General features: G+C 39.4%; 1 protein-coding gene across 1 annotated transcript; it reads right to left on the bottom strand.

Moving 5' to 3' along the window:
- Positions 1-17,463: 17,463 nt before the first annotated feature.
- Positions 17,464-22,219, bottom strand: TSHZ3 (teashirt zinc finger homeobox 3). Its single transcript, XM_074839902.1, has one exon. It carries the CDS (start codon positions 22,065-22,067, stop codon positions 19,041-19,043), a length of 3,027 nt encoding a protein of 1,008 aa, XP_074696003.1. The 5' UTR covers positions 22,068-22,219; the 3' UTR covers positions 17,464-19,040.
- Positions 22,220-22,651: the final 432 nt, after the last annotated feature.

The raw sequence follows: 22,651 nt of genomic DNA, 5'->3' as shown, positions 1-22,651 counted from the left end.
GACTATTCTCAGACACCTTCTCCTGGTAGTAACGAAGTTCTTGTCGTTGTAGTCTGTTAACAGTTTTTATTACATCAAATAAAGGTGTGAATCCACATCAGATTTGACTATTAACACATTATTAACAATCACACCAGCATCGGCTAAAAGTATGTAGTCTATTTGCTTTTCAGATGTAGTCATCTTTTATATGAATCTCTTATAAAATCTATTGGCAGATCTTTAACAAACAGGACCAAGTCCTGTTGAATTCCCCAGCCATATACTATGAACACAGAGCAGCGTAGCTGTTAATAAGGGTATTCATCATGAGAAGGCCTATATTTGGCATTGTATATGACAGTCTCAGTAACTTACAATTGTCCCTTGAATGTGAACTTATCATTTAATTACACTCTGAGAGACTGCTTTTCCATATCACTGTGCAAGTTAGTTAACCACACAGCAATTCTCCAGCTAATCCAAGTGTGATTGGATCAGTCTAAGGTGCACAACGTATCTTTCAATTCCTGGGAACCCCCTATGGACCACTCTGTTTATTTCCACCTTTGTTTTTTTCTTCTTGAATTTAAATATGCACTGTCAAATGCTCCAAGATTTTGAACAGATAAATAAATTGCTTAAAGAAAGACAAATTTAAATTAATCATAAAGTACCCAACGTTAAGCCAAATGGACACGCAGAAAGACTCAGAAAAAGTACCAATAAAACCTTGGAAAGAAAAACAGATCAGTCATTGGCAAAAATTTTATTTATTCATAATCATTGTATGTAATAAAACCAACAGGTATCACTGGATAATTTACTCATATTTAGTACGTATTGAGAACATATACATTTTGCAAAGGATGTGGGGTGCAAAAGGGTTTTTTTGGTATGGGAAGCATATGCTTATATTAAAATGTATAATAATTGCTTGAGATGTTATAGTGCCCCCAAGTTCCATTAAACGCATATTTCTTTGTTTCTGTTGTAAGCTTCATGCAATGTTGACAGATAGCCACAGTGCTCTACCTTGCTGCAACTCAGTTTCATGGGGATATGAAGCAGCTGTATCCCGAGGGACATGGTCAATCTGAAATGCCACCTGACTTTTACAACATCATAGTATATCTCCTATAAATAGTTATTATTGTTATTGTTCTCCTTACCTGGGAAGACACGCACAAAGAGCATTGCTTCCTGCAAGAGGCCTTTAATCTTTTGCAGACAAAAGCAAGGAAGAAGGAAAAAAAAAAAAAAGAAAAAAGAAAAAAAAAGGGTGTTGTCTCATTTTTCCCATTCTGCTTCTTAACTGCCATAACTAACCCACTGCAAAAACCTTAAACATCGACACAAGCAGGTGCCCCAATCACCTGTGAATTTGGTCTGTACCAATAAAAGTCAGTATGTATTGCCTACGCAGTACATATTACATTCCCTCAGAGAGGCATTAAAATGCCAGCTACATTTAAACAAGTGAATGTCTGGCCCCTAATAAAACCCACATAATTTAATACTAATGAGTCTACCAATTATGACCTAGTCTCTGAACTTCCTTTCTGGGAAAAATCATTGGGAAGGTAGTTCAATGCCAACTCTAGCAATTACATTACTGCTCCGATATAGAGAGCCCCAGCTTCAGTTCTGGTCATTGCATTAACCGATTTGGGGTGCAGAGGGGAAGGGGTGAGGTGTGATTGCCTCCCTGTGACAATGAACAGAATCTAAACAAGCTTGCTGATTCTCAGACCGAGCAACGGCTTTCACATCTTAATCAGAATATACTGCTGACTTTAATGGTAGCAGAAAAAAGGAGGAGACTGCTTTTTAAGAGGCAACTACTGCTAAATAACTTAATAATGATGTTGTTGTGTCTGTATAAGGTTTCCCACTTGAGAAGTGCCACAAACCCCACCCTCACCAGTGTTTCTTTCAATATCTACAGGAGTCCTCCTTGAGATATATACAGCATGACTGCAACACCTACAGACTGCAAGATGGAGGGTTCTCAATCACCTATTTGCTTCTTGTTGAGCCTGAATGCAGGCATGTTATTTTCTCTGTTTGTGGTAAAACTCAAGATTAGGTGGAAACAAGGTCTCCCTACCCAAGCAAGAAACTACCACTCAGCAGCAACAGGAAGCACACAGCCAAAGTTACAGGGCAGTTCAGTATGGCACTGGCTACAGTATTTTTTTTTTTTTCTGCTACCTGCTGCAAGGTTGCCTGCTTAGGTCTTTCATCCTCACCCATCCACTAGAAGATTGTACCCATTCATCATCTATTTAGAATTTAATTCAGTGCTTAACATATGTGTAATTAATAGGCTCTGCTATGACAATAAGCTCCATTTTGAACTGACTGTTGAACCCCACAGAAACTTTGGCTGGTGGAGAACTGACCCATCTGCCTTCTACACTTGTGCTGAACACCTCATGGGACTGCAGCAAGTCCTTGTAAAATTAGACACCGTACCTTTGCCTGTCCCCAGCCATGACCACCACGCTCTGCTTCTGGTATGGACTCCCTCTGGAAGCCCTGCTGGGCCTTCAGGCAGGCAACGCTGGATGCTGGAGATATACCTTTAATTCATGGTGTACCTTTAATTTCTGTGACATGCTGAGATAATACAGTGAGGAGTTCTTTAGAAATGCTATAAATAGCTTAAATAAATAGATATTCTCTGTGGTGGGTCCTCAACTCCGGAACTGACTCTTGCCAGAAATCCATCAGAGGCTGAATCTGGCAAGCTCTGAGATGTGAGACACATCTTTTTTTACATTCCAACTCACTAAATGCAAGTGCCTGGCTAGTTCTGTGAAAAAGGAAAAAAAAAAAAAAATATATCCTGGAACACAAGGGGTCACTCCCTGTGCCAGCTCAAAAGTTGCCTACCATTAGTTCATCACATACTAGCTGTTGGAAAGGGCACATACATACTGCAGTGCTACTGCCTTATAAATACATACAATAATTAAAGCTAATTTCTACAAGAAACAACTTTGTGATCCTTTGAGACAAAGGACTCGCTGTGGATGTATGATATTATCTTTCTTATTACTAAACAATGTTGCATACACTATTGCTGCCAAGTGTGATAACTCCTCACCTCATCCCTCGATGAGCTATGACTGCATCTTTAAAAAAAAAAAGATTGCTCTGGAAAGGTATACATTTGATAGTCAAACAAAACAGCCTCAAAAATCACTTTAGGGCATTGGAGAAGTGACTTCTATTCCCCGCCTCTGAAGTCAAATAACTGTCACAACTTTGTCTAAACTAACTGATGCCTAGGGTTTCAAGGTATTTAATTACATTATAAGTAAATTATAGAAACACAGAATAAGTGTAAATGCCTCACATTCAGAGTCAGACATTTTGTCTCAAAGTCTGGCATCCCTAGCTCACTTTGCAGAGAATCAAGATGAAGTCAAAATTAGCGTTGCTACGTTATTTCTTTTTATAGCAGTTGCCTGAAAGTCCACAAACGCCAGCCCATTAATACACTGTCACTCAGTAACATCACCTATTTTGCCCTTTAAGAAAATAGTTTTGTATGCCTTTTTGAACATCAAAAGCACAGACATTCACCATTTTAAACTTTTTACAGTGTGACTATTTCCAGTCACTCCTGCCAAGATGTTAACATTGATAGTTTAATGTGGTTATGTATGTATTATTTATTGCATGAAGCCCATATTAATCATTTTTATTTTGATCACAGAGTATTTGTTTAAAAAAAGGCAGAGTTTTACCTTCTTGGTTGTTACAATTCTCTCACCTCTTGTCTTTTTAACCGTGCTGCAAGTCTGTCAAGAAAAGCTCCAAAATAAATTTAACATTGTAATTATTACAAATAAGTCACACTGGCACTTGTGTAGGAAGACACCCCCCTCCCTGCATACTTCTACCACGGTGGCAAACTTATTTCAAAAATTCTGATGAAACGCTTTGTAAATTTTGTTATTCTGTGATGATAATAAATCATTATAGCCTTAAACACTTCTCTAGCTTGGAGCCTCAGTCACAAATTATCTTGTCATTCTGACCAAAACATTCTCCAAAAAAGCTTGACAAGTGCTAAAACCCAGAACATGAAACCATGTGTTGTTGTGAAAGCAAGATTCAGAAATGTCAATTAATTAGATTAAGAGGCTACTTTTAGCTTTACTTGTGTTGCCAAATAACCCTTAAAATATGCATAGCAGTGGAAGTCTACCTCAGCAATACAGTACTTCTGTGCAAAATAAAGACAATGGATCTGGCTAATAGAGGGAATTATTGTATCTGTCATTCAGACAAGGAGAATGATCTAGAAGCAAATGTCTTGCTTCCCTTTCCACTGTATGGATTCACAAACAAGATAAATTCTGCCACTTACGAGTTTAGGCACAATTTTTTTTTCCTGAAATCTGATTCAGATTAGAAAATAAAAGTCAAATCACTATTATACATCTCCATAAGTAAAATGGATTTCTAACATCACTCTCTGTGTAGCTGTCTCCCCCCACCCATAAACTATCATCCTTTATTTGCATTTTTGAAGTTCACTTTAGAAAAAAGAGTGGTGCAATTAAATACATTTTTATTCAACTTTCTCATAGCTACCCCTAAAATTTTTATCTTTAAATAATCCATATCCTCAATTTTATTTACACTATAAACTGTTCCTATATTTTAATGGTATGTTTGCTTTAAAAGGGGTTGTTGGCTTTAATAGCTCGGTTATTATCTTTGTAAACTAACATTCCACATTCCTCCTAACTAAATCCTAGCAAATCATCTGTGCTTGCATTTGGAACATACATTCCACCACTGAAAATAAAAGTTAAGCCAAATAAATGTTCTGTTCAAGTTAATATACATAAAATGAATAGCTAAACATAGATCAATTTTGATGGATTTAACAGTAGGTTTGTTAGTGGCAGAAGGGTCATGATATGCAACACACCCAAGAGAATGGAACTAAATAAATTTGATTTCCTATAACCCCTATTATTTTGTGTTACAAATTTTAATGTTAGAATTCTGTATCTCTTTAGAAAAAATGAACTGCTTGTGTTTTATAAAAAGTATCACCAGTGATATGGATCTATATAAAGGTACAGGTTAGTATACACATAGGTGGGTAAGTAGGTAAGCAAAATAGGAAGGATCCCAACAGTGGCAGATCTGCAGCTGAAGGAATTCTGTAAGCCTCAGGTTCTTCCCTGGGACAAGACTAATTTACACCACAGGAGAGCCTTGGCTGAAGCTTAGGAACAATAACTTGCAAAAAGGTAGCATCTCCTTCCATTTTTCATTGAAATACATCAAAATAAATATATTTTCTCATCTTTGCCCTTCTATCCTGTCATTTGAAAGGACATTATCTCTGGCAAAGCCATAATTTCTCAGATAGGATGGTTGTGGGCACAGCACAAGACCCAAAGTTACAATACATAGAATCAAGTACGGTATAGAGTAGCATCAGTCCTTGAGAAATAACCAATCTTTGTATGACATTTAGTAACTCAAATAATGAATTCTGGCCTTTAGCTGTAATTTTAATTTTTCAGCTTAAAAAAAAATAATTATTATTTCAATAGTTTCATTTTCATCTGTTAGCCATGTTGCAAGCAATGGTTTCTAGCTATTAACCCTGTTCCTCCTCCGCCAGAGCCTCTACAGACCTACAGTCTTGTCACAGAATCACAGAACGGTTTGGGTTGTAAGGGATCTTAAGGATCATCTAGTCCCAACCCCCTGCCATGGGCAGGGACACCTTCCACCAGACCAGGTTGCTCAAAGCCCCGTCCAACCTGGCCTTGAACCCTGCCAGGGAGGGGGCAGCCACAGCTTCTCTGGGCACCGTCACAGTAAAGAATTTCTTCCTAGTACCTAATCTAAATCTACCCTCTTTCAGTTTAAAACTGTTACCCCTCATCCTATCCCTACACCCCCTGATAGAGTCCCTCCCCACCTTTCCTGTAGCCCCTTTAAGTACTGGGAGGCCACTCTAAGGTCTCCCCGGAGCCTTCTCTTCTCCAGGCTCTCTCAGCCTGTCCTCACAGGGGAGGTGCTCCAGCCCCCTGGTCATCTTCGTGGCCTCCTCTGGACCCGCTTGAGCAGGCCCATGGCCTTCTTATATTGGGGGCCCCAGAGCTGCACACAGCACTGCAGGGGAGGGTCTCACAACAGCAGAGTAGAGGGAGATAATCAGCTCCCTGGACCTGCTGGTCACACTTCTCTTGATGGGGCCCAGGACATGGTTGGCTTTCTGGGCTGCAAATGCACGTTGCTAGGTCATGTTGAGCTTCTCATCAACCAACACCCCTAAGTCCTTCTCCATAGGGCTGCTCTCAATCCACACTTCTCTCTGGCCTGGACTTACTCTGCTAAGCAAATCTTTCTCCTTCCCCATTCTTTGGCCTTTCCCTTCCTCACAGAGCACCTACATGGTCTTTTGGCTGCTAGCTTGACCTGTGATTAAGAGGTGACTGTATGTAACCACTTCTTGTTGCTGTTGAGTACATACTTGAGTCCAAGCTCTGCACGCTGGAAAGTGGGACTCTGCAGAGGGTATTCTGCACAGGCCCTTTACTAAAGGGGGAAGGAAACAAGGAAGAGAGATGGAATATTTACAGATATTAAAAAACCTTACACATTTAAAAAAAAGAAAGAAAACCACAAAGACCAAGACAGTCCTCCTAATTTTTAGACACACCACAAGCTATTAAGTTCTCTGATCAAGACTTGGTAAAAGCAGAACATCCTAAATGTTCTAAAAAATTGTATGAGAAGCAGATGGAGGTATTCCTTACAGAATGAGCCTTAAGTCAAGTGTAACAACCAAAATATATCGTCCACCAAGGATCAAGGCAAAAATTCATAGTTGTTAGAGACACCCTGCATGTAAAGGCATTAAATGCCATATCTGCAACATGCCCTGCCACTGGCCGAGTTGCCTGAGAGGTGGTAGTGCCTCACCTGGTCTTCAGCCACTCTCTGGTGGGGCAGGGACCTCCCATGGGTCCTGTGTCCCCTATGTCCATTCCCTGCAGATATTCTGGAGACCTCAGGACTTCTTGGGCAGCCTTAAGGAGTTGTTTTGGCACTTAAATTCTATTCTCTGTCTGTGCTTGGAGAAGCCCTATGAAAGTGTGAGCCCTGGCTGAAAATAGGGCAGTGAGGACTAAATTAAAGTAAAATTTAGTAATGGGACCTAAATGTTAACACACTGTATTTATCTCAAACTTATTAACATTCCTATGAGTCTCTGAAACACTTTATTACTGATACATGGGATTGCGCTGCTATAATAGGCTTCCCTGAGGAGTAACTAGGACTCCAGCTGTACTGCAGGGTATGTTGTACTACATATTATAGGGTTAAATGGTGCTGTCTGTTATCTGTACAATGTGCGTATTACAAGTGTAAATGAGGGAGCTCATTTAAGAAACCTGAAGTCTGCACTGAAACACTGAAAAGGTTTGTACTATTAGTGAAAAAGAGTGAAGGGTCCTTTTTTCCAGTTGCAAGCGACTTAGTCATATGATTGATGTAGCAAACTTAATGCCTCTGCCAGCAAAAAAATGAAGCTGTGTCTAAAGTAACTCTACCTACCAGTGTTACAGGAGTGCAACCTCACCTGAGCAAGAAGGCAGTCACAGTGTAAAACGCCAAAATGCAAGGCCATTCACCGCCTGTCAAAAATGGTTAGTGAAAGCAACAATGATGCTAAGCCATGTACGTCCCTCACTCTCATAAAAAAAGAGAAAGATAGTATTTCTTCCTATGCAGCACAAGAAAAGCCTGATGAACTGAACTGCTGACAGAACTGACATGAAAGCTCCATCAGAATAGTTAAAATTAAAATAGTCATTGCCAATACATGGCAGGAAAGTGGACACAACTTTGCAGAAAATAAACGTACTCTCTGCAATAGGCATGCACGCCCACAATGTTCAGAAAGGATCGTATGTTACAGGAGCCCTCAAAGCTCAACATCTGGTTATTCTGCAGCACAAGTAGGTCAAGAACACCCACATCAGTTTGTCGCGAGGTGCAGTGATGGCGATGGCACTCCTCTGCAAGCTGCTCCGTGCTTAACTTTGTAGTTAGAGTTGTGTTCCCCTTGATAATCTAATCTCCATGCCCCTTGCTGCAAGTTGAACTGATTAACTTTTGTCTTGCCCTTGGAAGACATGTAGAACATTTGATCGGCCCCCATTTTATAACAACTTTTTTAAAACATAGCTAAAGACTGTTATCATGTCCCTACTCAGACTTCTTGTTCCTAGACTAAACAAATCCAATTCTTTTAACTTTTCCTCATAGGTCATGTTTGCAAAACCTCTAATCATTCTTGTTGATCTCCTCTGGATTCTCTCCAATTTGCCTCCATCTTTCTTAATGTCACCAACTTCAGCAGAAGTTTTGCAGCTTGGAGAATTGTTTCTTGCTGCAGAAGTCACCTGACACCCTGACCTTTAGCTCAACAATGAGAAATAGCATACAAGCTTCCTTAAAGAAAATGGTATTACATATATACTGTCATGTATACTTAGTGTCATGCCACCTGCTTGCCACATCAACCGACCACTTTGCCTTAACAGCAACAAAGCAACAACAAACAATAAAAAAGATGCTTCTTTGGTGAGCTGTTGTATAGACAGTCTTATTGTACAACTTAAAAATACAAGAAAGCACAGCTGAGCTGTTTTAAAATTCTATTAAGAAACTAATTTTTTTTCCTCTCCACATCTCAAAAAAGCAAAGCAATTTCAAGAAAACAGAACAGACCAACAAAAAACTGTAGGGAAAAAAAAAAAGCTGTGTACTCACTGTTGAATAGATGTTAGCCAAAGTTACAAGGGAGTGAGTAAAACAGCTTATAATTAAAAGAAAGAGAATAGTGCATCAAGCCTTTATCTCATGTTGAATGTTAAAATGAGCATAAGACATCTTTGACAGATCTGTAAGTCAAACTTCTCACACACAGCAACTCACAAGACCTGAATTCTTCACTGAAGACTATGAAACCCAACAAGCAGCACTTCTTATCAGAGCAACCAGCAAGGAAATCCAGAAGCTGGTGACACTGGCACATCACCTGCCTACAGCACAGAAGCCAGTAATGTTCTCCAAATCACCTCTCAACTCTTAGTTAACTCAGTAAGCACTGAAATTTCTACCAGCTGGGGAGTGCCAAGCTCCCTGGCTGCTGATGACCTGCAGGTGAGATGTGGTGGGCTGAGATCTGGAGGTCCCCAGCAGGCAAAAGGGCTGCTGGGGTCTGGTCCAAGTTGTGTTCAGGGACATCCTTTACCTGGGTTCAGAAAGAAAACATGCTGAGAGCCAGGGAGTAGCTCAGTCCACTGGAAAGCCTTCTTTAGAATAGGGCAAAGGGTGAATAGAAGGGAGAACTCTGGCTGCTGGGCTGCAAGCTGGGATGCTGTGGTCTCCAACTCCAGAAGAGGGCTTGCAGCTGGGATGCTAAGCAGATGGCAGGCAGCACCTATCTGGGCTCTGTTAGCTAAGAGTGGTAGCACAGACGCTTCAGCTACTCTCCAGAGTATTTAATTTCTAGGAACTTGGTTACATTGATGTGTGTGTCTAACCAGCTTCAGAAAAATCCCCACTTGGCCAACAGACCATACCTGTTATTTGTAGGGCAGCCTGGGTGCTCAGCAGAGTGTTTCTGTCCAGAGGACAGCTCTGTAGAGCAGAGGACAGGTGGGTCAGAAACCTCAATGTTCTGGTGCTGGATGTCTCTGACAGGTTTGTGGCATTTATCATCCTCCACACAACAGCCTCTTAGGTCTGAATGGGCTTGCAAGAAAACACAGCAAAGGGCCTATAGCAAGGCTTTCAGAGGAGGGCAAGGAGGAAAATGCGATTGCAGAACACACTGCTTACAAAGAGGGGAGTGTGCCAAGCTCCATGCTGCATCCAGCAGAAGAGGGGTTAAAGTAGCTTTCAGAGTGCAGGAACAAGGCTAAGAGGGAGTATTACATGTGCCAAGAGTGCTTCCATGGGATCAGAACTGTTTACAGTATAATGTGCCTGCACCTGTGGGTTGGTGTGGTTTTGCCTGCTGTTCAGTGCTTCTTGAGAAGCTGATAATATACCATAGCTGATGAGACCTTTCTTTTGATCTCTCCCTCCTTGGAATCTCTTCTAGTCCTTTAATAAAAGCCCTATTAAGGAAGTACAAGTGGGTGCTTTGTGCTTCTTCAATACCTAATTTATATTTTTAACATTAAATACTCAAATACATGCTCTGGATTTGTGCTTTTTTTTAATATAATAGTTTCTTGCTGGAGACTTACATATGTTTTGTATCACGGACTTCCTTTTTTGTTGTTTCTTGGGTGTTCTTGCACCTTGCCTAAATCTTATGTTGAAATTATGAGCCATACTAAAGCCCTGTCATTCAAATTATGGAAGGTAACTAGTCTGTCTGGAGGTGATGGTTGTATTAAAACACCACATAAGAAAGAAGCATATGGCATTTACAAAACCTGGGCCAATGAAGAAGGAAAGGGTCATGTTCATTCCCAAAACAGGAGGAGCAAGCATCTCCTGAGGGTTATACATGGATTCAGTTCAGAGGGAGCTGGAGAATCTCATATATTTTGAAATCATGGGGGATATGAAATCACCATAAGTTACTGCTGCCCTTAGGTGCTTTCTTTTGAGTGGTCGGTGCCACAATCATTCAGCAGAGCACATTGATCTCACTGACTTTGGCAGAATTATAGAGGGTCTGTTTGCATGAACCATTGCTGAACAATTTATCTGATGTATTAATCATCTCTTAGATAAGAGTATCCAGACTGTAGATATTTCTTGTAATCCAGTTTCCCTCCCGTGGTCTTTTGTTGTTGTTGGGTTTTCACACGAAATTTTAAAATTGCAATTTTTTCGATTAATGCTTAGGATCCTGGTGTCCATTTTGAAGCGCTATGAAGTACGGGTTACCACACTGGAGTGCTCTGTAGTCTTCAGAGATGATGGAGAAGTGCTAGTCTCTATTTCCCCTTTCTGACAGCAGCTGTTTTGGTAATTGATCCGTCTTCACAGCGACAAATAAAAATCAAGACACTATTTTTCTTTCATCTTCCAAATGCACAGGTAAGAGGCAAAAGTGAACAGAGATTGGAAGAATTAGTATAATTTATAGGATTGATGTGGCTATTTTACCCACTTCTAGTAATCCACCCTGTGAGACCGTGTCTATGCTGCTAGTATGGTAACTCAGGTAAGTTTATGGTGTTCTGAGGGCAGTGTCTCAGCCACCTTGAAGTTTAGGCTCCCCTGCCATGCACAGAGCAAGCCCTGCTTGTATCAGCGCCCTCCAGGGAGCCTCTTCTCTCCATACTGCACAGCCACAGCCTTCAGGAGAGGATTTTCTCAGTCCCACCCACCTCCCTCCCCACAGCTAGTATGAACCGCTGCCGGTCAGCTTTTCTTGTCTCCAAACTATCCCCAATACCTAGAGAGCACCGAAATACATTTTACAGAATTCCTCCATCTGTTCTGCCCTTCTCTGCAGCTCTGCGACATTGCATGCTCAACTTCCCAGCATAGTAAATGGAAATTAATGCGGAGAAGTCCAGGCTGGCCCTGACCAGCCAGCCCCTGCCCTCCAGTGTTAATCTGCTGCTGTTCTTCCTATTTCCCCTGTGCAACACAGCATTAGAGATGGAGACGCACCTGGTTAAGCCATTTCTTGCTTCCCAATTACTGGTGTACCCCAATAGTGACTTTTTTCAACTGGTGTTTCAAGTCCAGTAATTTCCAGAGACATTGAATAGGGGGAGCCCATTCTTCTGGGCTCCTCTGAACATAATCCTGTGATGAATTTATGTTTTAGCACAAGCCAGAGTGCACACAGAAAATTTTCAACCATTCAGAGGTACAAAAAGCAGTAATCTTAGCCTGAAACAATTGTACTGAAGCACTACTCCTCTTTTCTAGATCTACTTTTAAGATCCCTGTCAAAACAGCCCTTCAAACACATTTGATTGGGTTGGGGCTCATCACGCTGTCACCAACTCACTTTTCATTAGGCTGTTGCTCTCTGTTAGCCTAGCCAAGCAGAAGAACTCAAACACATGCACAAATTAAATCGACATCCAAACTCCACCAATATACAAAGCAATTTAAATGATATTCATTAGAGCGATGACAAGTCCTGATGAGGCTTTCAGGAGCGGAGTCCTTCAGCTTCTGCCGACTCGGTTTCATGGTCATTGAGGCGTAACTGCAGTGACTGTACCTCCAGTTTAGAAAAAAAAAAAGCCAAGAATATGACTCCGCTTCCTGACACACCTACCTCATTCTCCCTCTCTGCACAGGTTTACATCTGAGCATAGGCTTCAGGCTTTTCTTACAGTTACTCACAGGCTTTATATTACACACACGCATTAGCAAATCCCCTTCCTTTCCCCACCACCTACAAACGCACCAATTAAAAAGAATTCCATTTTCAAGTAATTTCATTTCACTTGGCTAGAAAGGTCACTAACTCACAATTATGATGGCTATAAACATGTCCCCAGTTTCCTACTGTGCAAGAATGAACGTGATATGTTGAAGCTTAATAAAGAAGTATTTTTCACTGTTAATTTATACGAAAGTTTAAAAGTTACCCTCTCTCCATTTATATTTTTGATATTAAAAAAAAAAAAGATGGACACTATCTTCTCCGCAGGGAGTGGAATGGGGCTGACAGGTCTAATATAGGCTTTTCCACAGTGCCAAATCATTTGAAAGTCATTTCCCTTGTGACCAAAGTCCTTAACTCAGGCATCGAGAGGTAAGAAATCAGGAAATTAGCTTGCTATTTGGTTACAAAGTCCACTATGCCACTTGCAAAGTTTAAGTGTATTGGGGAAGAAAGGCACACCCTCACCCTAATGTGACACTAGGAAAACCCAGCAGGTGACATGAGGGGCACACAATCATTTTAGCTTAGGTATGGAAGACATCACTATTAGCTGTGAAGAGCTCCACCACCCATCCCTATCCCCTGGCTAGGAAATGGGGCCATGACTGACACTGCCCTTCTTTACTTCTTCTTGCTTGCTCTACAACAACCTTTTTTATTTCTTGAAACAGGCTAAGAATGTTAAAACCATGATACACAGAAAATGTCTTGTTATATTATTACTCAAAAATTTCTTTTTTTTGGCTTAGCTACCTTAGGTTGTAAATTTTAATTTTACTTTTTAAACACTCCTACAATGAAAGATAGGCACATTGGTATTTAAGGATGATTTGCAGTTGCATATTTTCATTTCAATAAAGGTTATATATATATGAACTTGGTGAGTGGTCTGGACATATCCATCTATCCCAAAAAGTCTATCTGATTTTAATTCTCTTAAAAGATTATTTAACCAGAAGTGCATTTCAAGCTATAAATAAGGCTAAGTGAACCAAGCAACAGCTGCTGAGGAAGTTAATGTGTCCCACGTATATGTTGTAATATACTGCTGAAAAACAAACAAACAAAACACTACACTAACACATAAGCTGGATACTAAGTATAAAGGAAGATTGTTTTTACATGTAAAAACTAAATTTATATAACACCACCACTGTATTTGTGTATGTACTAGATAATTAATATAGCATGTGAGCTACGTATTAGTAAAACTTAAGTCATCTTTTTCATGCTGAACATTTAGTTAAAATTATTGCCCCAAACCAAGGCCTGAAAACAGACTGTAACCTCACTGATTATTCCAGCACTTTCAGACAGGTATAATGTGTTAATACATAATTCTGCTTACTTCCGTAAATGACCCTGATTCTTTCTTCCTTCACTGGTAAAAAAATTGACTTCTTATGCAAATACACTTCAATAAGGGTTGTAGTATCGTAATCTTAAACATATACAAGCTTTTCATTATTATGGGATAATTACTGAAAACTCAACAAAATTCACTGTTATCACACCCTGAACAATAGAGTTCCTTCCATATTCCGAGATGGCAGTACATCAGTTATTTCTTGTTCTCTCATTTACCTACAGCAGGTCAACAGTTTGGCACAGAGTCCCAGGAAAAGAGTTTACTGGGGTTTTTTGCTGCAGATTCTATGTATTTACTAGCAACACCCAAGGGAGTTACACTTTTTTATTTCCACTGCTAAAATGGTAACTGTCCAGTCAAGTATCAAGAGCTATTTCATCCTTTGCTAAGAGGACAATCCAGTGACTTTTTAAAAGTTGAGTAATCTTGAATTTTTTTTTTTTTTTTTTTTACTTTGCTTGATAAATTCCCATTTTATGACCATTGCCTGCATTTCAGCTCTGTGGAGCAGCATGGGCAACAGACTTCCTAGCAAAGCTCCAACATATTCTTGTAACACAAAGTTACCCAAATAAAGCAGTCAAAAAAACAATTGTAGTAATTTGATATTTTTCTAAGAAATATATAAGGCTCTCTGGAGGTGTGTTTTAAAATAAAAGATTTATTAATTAAATTTAGCTTTATTACCAGTTGTCTCTGTTCCACTTGCACCACAGTTACTTCTTTTTCTGTTGCAGCTGAAATAAGAACTTGCAAAATTAAAGAAGGTTCTTCCCTTCAATACGTGCCAGTACTTTTTTAAAACCTCAAAATATAGCCAAATTTTTTGCTGTCACAAAATGCGGAGTCATATCTATGTCTAGCTTTATATAGCAAGATACATAGCCATATTAAAATGCAACACAGAATTCCCATATTAATAACACTAATCTGCCTTGGTTTGGAAAAAAAATTGCACATACTGTTTTACCCCAAAAGCAACTGCATAATTAAAATAATATACATTTGATTTTAATAGAAAAATAAAATATAATGAAGATTCTAGAAAGATTTCAGTTTCAGAAACAGTTCTTTAAACTAGCTTAAAAGTAATATTTCAGTTAATTATAGATTTCTTACTCACTAAAACTTAAAGATACATTCACTGATTTTTTTTTTGCTAAATGTTGACTCCAGTGAACAGCTCTCTAAGATCTGGCATATTGATTTCTTGTTGTGAAGTGAGCTGTTCAAGCTCCATTTAAGATTTTCATCTTGCATGTAGCCCTGAGCACATCATAGCACCATAAATTAGTTAAATTGCACATTTATCACAAATGTTATTTTAAGATACTGCGTAAATGTGATGGCTGGAAGATATACAGTATGCTGCAACAAGCCACTACTTGGGTGGGGTTAGACCAGGGTCACCTTTATACACCTGTGATTTAAAGCTCTTCCCACCCCATCACAATTTCATTTTAAAACTATTTCTTGAGGCATTTTGTTTTCTCTCTCACTTGATCTGCATATTTCTAAATAAAATATCAAATGCAAAGCAAAAGTCAGAACTCAGATGCATGTTTTAAAATCCTGCATCCATACCTTCGTGTTTGTCTTAATAGGAAAAAAATTATCTTAACATAGCTAGGTTGGTGATTTGGTTAGCACTAATAGTTACCATGCCAATATACATATCAGTGTATGGATGAAAAGAACATTATTCTAGTTCACTGATTCTCTAAATTCTTTATAATGTGAAATCACATTGGTATGCCAGTCCTGGAGGTTCTGAAATGCAAGCTGAACTTTACTTTAATAAATTTGGGATATGCAGATCCTGACTAGCCATTCATTTGCAAAGTTTCAAGCATATTTTAAAAATGTATTAAAAAGTGATTTCTGGTGCACACTAACAGCTATGGTTGTTCCCTGAATGTTCACCTGGTACACCTCCTCACTGCACATTCAGACCTAGATAAAGTCAGGCCCAGGAACTGACTTCTACCAGGTTAGATGCAGTCACAGTAGTGGTACTGGGTGTTTGCAATCATCAACCCCTTGTCTGTATTTTAAGAATAAGTAGAAGAAACACTGCAAAAGACTCTGTAGTCTCTTGCTTTTACTCCCTCCGTGTCCCAGATAACAGTATTGCATACACAGCTTTTAGCATTACTATTATAAGTCAATGGTGCATCTTAAAAATACATTGATTGACAATATATGCAATGATCTGCCAGTCTCCTTATGTGTGAATTTCTGGTTTGCAACCAAATACTATATTTAAGCTGTTATAATTTTCAGAGGAATTCTCTGCTGTAGAGGTAAAAAGTTTGGCTGCATTTAGACTGAAATAATCTATTTGCAAAAAACGTGGACAGCCACCCGGGAGGCTTCATGAAAGATTTCAGCTAGCCAGGTTGCCTCTCCTAAGTGAGGAGGACTCCTAGGATGGTATAGTCAATCAGTAAAATGGCATGTTGCAATTTTATTGCTGGAATTTGAGCTGAGGCCATGAACACTGACACACAAATGACCTTAAAATCAGATACAACTGTGAGACAAAAGAGGAGGAAAAAACCCAGAGCCCTAATCATTAATCCCATTCACTAGGTCTGCTCAGCAGTATTTGCTACAGAATGCACAGAACACTCTGATACATTTTTGAAGACATGCTACTGGCCTTTACAATTACAGAGAGACAGAAAGAAAGACAGAAAGACAGAAAGAACGATGGAAAGACAGAAAGGAAGACGGAAAGGCAGAACCAAAGATTTAATTAGTTGCTTACTGGAAGACAGTGGATTTTTTTTAAAAAAAGGAAAAGAAAGTCTGTACATTTGACATTCAGATGCTAGTTATTACTCGAGATATGATTCTTAAGTGCTGTAATAGTGGTTTTGGTTCCTATGTAACCATCTCCAGACTCTAAGTTCACCTGACTGGCAAAAGACATTATTTACATGCATAGTAATATAGGTGCTTCGGAGATGCAAATTGTTTTCAATGGTTTTGATGGCATGACCTGTCAACACCAGTAAAAGTCTGTCATTATCATATAAATGCTCCCGCTTGTTTGCATTTGTTTGGCATGTGTTTATTCATCTTCTCCCCTCCCTATCTGCTGTGAGTGCCATACAACAGCAGGTTGGGCCGTAAGAGGACTCACTTAAACCACAAAGTTTAAGTCATTGGTCTCAGGTTCCTACTTCTACTCCTGTCACTTGAAAATGCTGGGTAGATGGAAGGGGATTCTCTAACCCGTGAAACACCCACCGGTGCAACTTGCAGGATCTGCTCAATGCATTCAGGGGGAACGCGTGCGAGTAGCAGTTATCTGCCTGGGTCTGAATACACAGCACAGCAAAACACCTATTTGCTTTGCCACACGTTGCTTATAAACCCCGTCTTCACAGTCAGCCTTACCTGATGTTTAAAAAGGAGTTATAATGCTCATTTATCTTTTCTGGGGGAGAAAAATTCTGTTAATGGAGCCTTTGAATAAGTGCTACCCTGCTCTTTAAATGCTAAAGTTCACTAAAACTCCAGTGATTTATGTGCAGCTTTTGACTGCCAGCACCTGGCAGATGAAGAAACCTACTCAAGCTTCAGTCATAAACAGATAGCATACAATTTAATTTTAATGTGCTCGTTAGTCGTAGCACATTTCAGACATAATTGTGAACGCAACACAAAATTATAGCAAAAAGACAATTTTAATGCTGCTGTAGAAAAAAAGGTTATATGAAGAGTCATATAATGGTGCTTCATTGTCAACAACAAAACAGGGCACAGAGTGCATTACAGTGTCTGTGCTGTTTACATGCCAATATTTTATACATAGATTCTCATATGGTGTCAGCTGTCAGTTACTTCTGCAAATTAACTGCCAAAAATGGAGACGAACAGAATCACTTAGTGTGCTGGTAACCACGGGTTACCTTTCATATGCCTAAAGATAAAGCTGCAGTATGGAATCTTGGGAGAATAATTAGGCAGAACAAAACAGAAAGTTACCAATTGAAATAAAAAGGCATTCTACAATAGGAAATAACAACCAAGAGCGCTTATAAATAAGTAAAAGAGGTTATATCACAGAATGCCTCATAACTTTTTAAGCAAAGTATTACAGTACAAACATTTTAAAGGCTTTATCAATGTTTAGGAAATACAGTACAAGTTTTTCAAATAGATTTAACCCTTTGAGCACTGAGTTTATTTTGAATTTTCTCTCTCTCTCTTTTTTTTTTTTTTTTTTTTTTTTTTTTACTAATAAATACCTTTAAAAGTCATGTTGTGCAAAACAGAATGCATGCCAGGAATGCAGTCCGTGGCTTCTGTTTCTTCAGAAGGTTTAAAAAAAAAGACAACCAACCAAATGATAGCAACACTAATAAATATGTATAATTTAAACATGAACCTCTATTAATATAGATGTACTGTATAGCAAAACAAAACAAAACATACTTTGCTTTAAGAATAATGTTTCTGAATACTTTATAAATGCTATCTGTGGTATCTTTCATCATATAATTTACAATGTTTGGATGTTAAAAGAAAAACCGTTAGATCTAAAAAATGAAATATACACTATATATAGGTACAGTTTATACCTGCAGCTTATCAGGTACAAAAACCACGGTTGGTAAAAATGCTGAAGAAAAAGAAAATGGCATTAACCACAATCACATATTCCATAAGAGATTTTGAAATCTATACAATATATACATCTATGTTTCAATGTGAAAATTATATTTTTAAATTTCAAGGTGTGGGACACCTCTGCATAAATGGAGGTTCATATTAGTAATCAGAACTAAGCTGGTAAGGGTTTAAAAAAACCATATCCTTACATTTTTACCAAATTAATGCAAAAGTGCTTCAAAGTACTCAGAGGGCTAAAGATTATAGGGTGAGAAATACCAGCACACTTGGGTCACATGAAAAAAGTGCACCAGAATTAGTTATAAATGCTTAATTAAACTGTCTGTTAATGCATGCAGCTTGATGCATCAGAGCGATGCACAGCAACTAAATCCAATTTACACAAAGTTCCAAACACTTACCACTGCATTTTAACCTTCATATTTTACCAGTAACAACAGCTGATTATGCACCTCTATTTAAACACTGTACAGTTATACAAAACAGTTCAGCCCAGAGCGACTCTGGAGTTAAAATAAGAACATGTGCCAAGAACTAAACAGTAGCTTTAAGGCGTCTTTGACAGTTTTCCTCAAAGCAAATTACAGTTATTTTAATCAAAAGCAAATGCTACTGCTTCTCTAACTCCGAAACATACAGAAGATGATCCTCTGGTGACTTCCCATGTGTTTTACTAAGATGAAGTTTAACAGCATGCTTGCTTGCAAATGTCCTGTTACAAAGTTTGCACTGATAAGAAGTTCCGATATCTTCCTCTGGAGAGGACGTCACCAGTTTTTCCGACGGTGACTTTGCTTGTGCTATCTGATTGTTAATCTGTTCACTGGACAGTTTGGACAAGTCTCTTAACCTGAAACCCAGATGGGATTCAAGATGACTGATATAAGTTGAAGGAGTTCTGATCTGTGAAGCACAGTCATTACAAAAGAACACTGGGTGCCCAGTGTCCAAATTTTTAAGGAACTTAGTTCCCCCCGTCCTTCGGAGCTGGTATTTCACATTGGCTAGCCAGTGGCTAATTGTGGTCATTGAAAGTCCCGTAAACCTGGAAATGTGCATTCTTTCTTGAGGACTCAAGTCTGACATGATGTATTTCCCCTCTGAAGTCTGCCGTAAACTAGCTGCAAACTGGGCCTGCAATATGAGCAAGTGCTGAGGGTTCCAGTTAGACTGACGTCCCTTCCTTTTCTGAGCGGGTGTACTCTCTTCTGGTTCCTCTATTGTGGTACCATCAATGTCAGATTTCTCAGATATGCTGGAAGGTGTGGAAGATTTTGATGTGTGACTTTCTGTCAGGTTCTTCAGCATATCAGATATATCTGACAAGGCATTCTCGCGTAGCGGCGAGTTTGACATGAATGACACGACTGCAGATGTCTTTGCTGTTGTCACTGTAGATGAAGAAGATGCAGAAGATGTCGATGTGGATGACAAAAGCGCTGAACCCAAAGAGCAGCTTTTGTCACTCTTGCCTTTCGTCAAATCTATGGGTTGGTCATTGTTGACATGATAAAAATAACGGTCTAAGTGGTCTGGTTTTTTGGACTGTAGAGGTGGGGTGGCCACTGCAGCCTTTTCCGCCAAACTGTTACTCATTTTAAAAAGCATGCTCATTGGATCCAAAGCGGGCAAAGATGGCTTTGCTGCCTTTCCAAGGTGAATATTCATAACAGATTGCAGTGCACTTAATGGATTCACAAATGGCTGTTCTGGGGGGTGATCAGTAATGATAGCTGTGCTGCTACTTAAAGAGCTTACAATGGACTTAACAGGCTCCTTCCCATTTTCCACAGGCTCTACAGTTGGACTATCCTTGCAACTATCTCTTTGAGGGACTGGGCTGTTCTGCTGGCTTTTAAAGCCACCATCATTGGAGGACTCCATCTTAAGGGGTTCACTGATTTCACTACTGCATGGTGAAGGCGTTGCACGCTTCATTGGAGAAAGCTTTCCTTCAGGCTCTTTCATTTTTTCCTCCACTTTAGCCACCTTCTCAGTGACTTTCTTTACCAATTCTTCCATGGCATGAAAGTTTGTTTTTGGCACAGGTGAGGTCTGACTGCTTGGTGGAGACACCAAGGGCTGGTTTTTAGTTGGTGATACTAATTCATTGTTTCCAAACATAGGTTTTAATGGTGTACTCTTCCCAGATGAACCCAATGACAGCTTCATCATATTAGGCAGCTGATAGGCAGCATGAATGCTGGGGTAGCCACCCCAGCTTGGCGTGCCATTCTGGGCTTTGTTTATAGCCGATGTAACTGTGTTTTCCAAGGACTTCAATATATCTAATCCCCCCTTAGGGCTTTCTTCTAGGTCATTTTCAGTCAAGTAATGGTATTTTGAGGAGATATCATACTTCTCCTCATCTTCACTTGACTTTTCTTTGTCTTTCATTTTGTCATCAGCAATGCCTCTTTCTTTATCTACTTCTTTTTTTATTTCAACATTTAACTTAGGGGAAACACTAGAAGGTGTATTGGAAGGAGACGTAAAAGTGGTGGCAGCTAGTGGCACAGACTGGACTTTCTCATCTACTAAGGACGTTATTGTTGGTGTTGCTGGGGCTTCTATAATTGGCTTCCCTTTTTTCATGGCAGAGTTAGTGACTTTAATAAAATGTCCCGTCACCATCATGTGAGCTGTGAGTTCCTGCAGAGTGTCATGCGAACTTCCACATTCCATGCACTTCAGAATTTGAGATTTCCTTGCCTCAAAGTGCCAGGCATAGCTGGCACCATTCTGGTGACCATAGCGATTATTTGGCGTAATGTAAGGATTAGAATTCTTCTGAAGTGCATCGTTGGTATCTGAGATTGTTGCTTTTGGTGTCCCACCTGTGGAGTCTGGAGAGCTTGGAAGTTCAAGCTCCAGTGATGCTTTCTTTCTAGTAGCTGGGATAATTTTTGCTGCTACAGGTGTAACAGGTTCCTTCAGAGGCACTTTTTGGTAGTGTTTTGTTTTGATCATATGAACACTCAAATCCTGAAGAGATTCAAATGAATGACCACAGTACATACACTTTAATACTTTCTGGGCATCTTCTTTCCCTTCCATTTCAAGCAAAGAACGTTTACGAGGTTTGGACCATCTTTTGGGGTTATTGTTATCAGTTTCATGGTTGTCATCTCGATAATGTCCTGTTTCATTCATGTGCACTGTTAATTCTACTAAAGTATCATAGGCTGCACTGCAGTCTTTACAGCGGAATTTACTGGCTCCAGTAAATATAGAGCCATAAAGCTTACTGCTTTGTCTGTACAATTGAACTGTGCTAAAAAGACTCGGTTCGGGAAGAATTCTGCTCTGAGAAACTTGCTGCAGTGTTTTAGCCATAGCAGTCTGGTGCCAGTCAAAGCTGCCACTTCCACAACTGCTGCTGCTGCTGCTACTGCTGCTGCTGCTACCATTGTTTTTTTCTGAAATTGGCTGGTGAAGGTTCAAATTGAGATTGGACCAGTAGGAATTGGAGAGGAAGTTGTTATATACAGCTTTCATTTGTTCTAAACTATCAGATACAGTAGAGTCTTCCAGTGGTATTGAAACCTCCTTGCTCTCTTCCTCATTTTTTATAGAGCTGCTCTCGAAGTCTGCCATACGGTCACTTGTCTCACTGATATGTGACTCACTGTCCATTTCATGGCTAGAAAATTCAGCTGCTGGAGAGTTTTGGTAGCTTTGGCAGTTCTTACTGAAGTCTTTTTCTGGACATGTGTATTTTGCTGAAGGCTCCCCATCAACTGCATTTTCATCAGGTTCCACATCTTCTTCTACCAGTGCTGCTGCTTTTAGTTCATCTGAAACGTAGGCTATTATGAAGAGAAGAAAATATAAGTTAGTTTCTGCTGATCATACTTTTGCTTAAGTGTTTTAGCTAAAGAAGTGTACTTATTTGTAAAATTAACAGTTAAAATCTAGTGTTTCTTCAGAGCAAGAAAAAATCTGCTCTTCAAACATAATTTGCCACCTTATTCTTCTCAAGGGGCAACAGCTTGAAATTAAAACTAAATTTGAAATTAATGAAGCACATTCTGGAGGTGGCATTCATTTCTAAAGTAATAAATTACTTGTATCAACCTCAGAGACAGCAGTTCCTGTCTGTCAATTAATATGTCTTATGCTTCTCCTACCCCTAATGCATTTCTTAACAGACAGATTCACAATTTAAATTAAGTAAGCATTTTTTGCTCATTACAGTTTTGAGACTCAATCTTTAATAA

This window comes from Strix aluco, chromosome 14 (genome assembly GCF_031877795.1).
Source record: "Strix aluco isolate bStrAlu1 chromosome 14, bStrAlu1.hap1, whole genome shotgun sequence".
Classification (NCBI taxonomy): domain Eukaryota; kingdom Metazoa; phylum Chordata; class Aves; order Strigiformes; family Strigidae; genus Strix; species Strix aluco.
The sequence above is the reverse complement of the archived record's forward strand: the minus strand, read 5'-3'. Positions and strand labels throughout refer to the sequence as shown.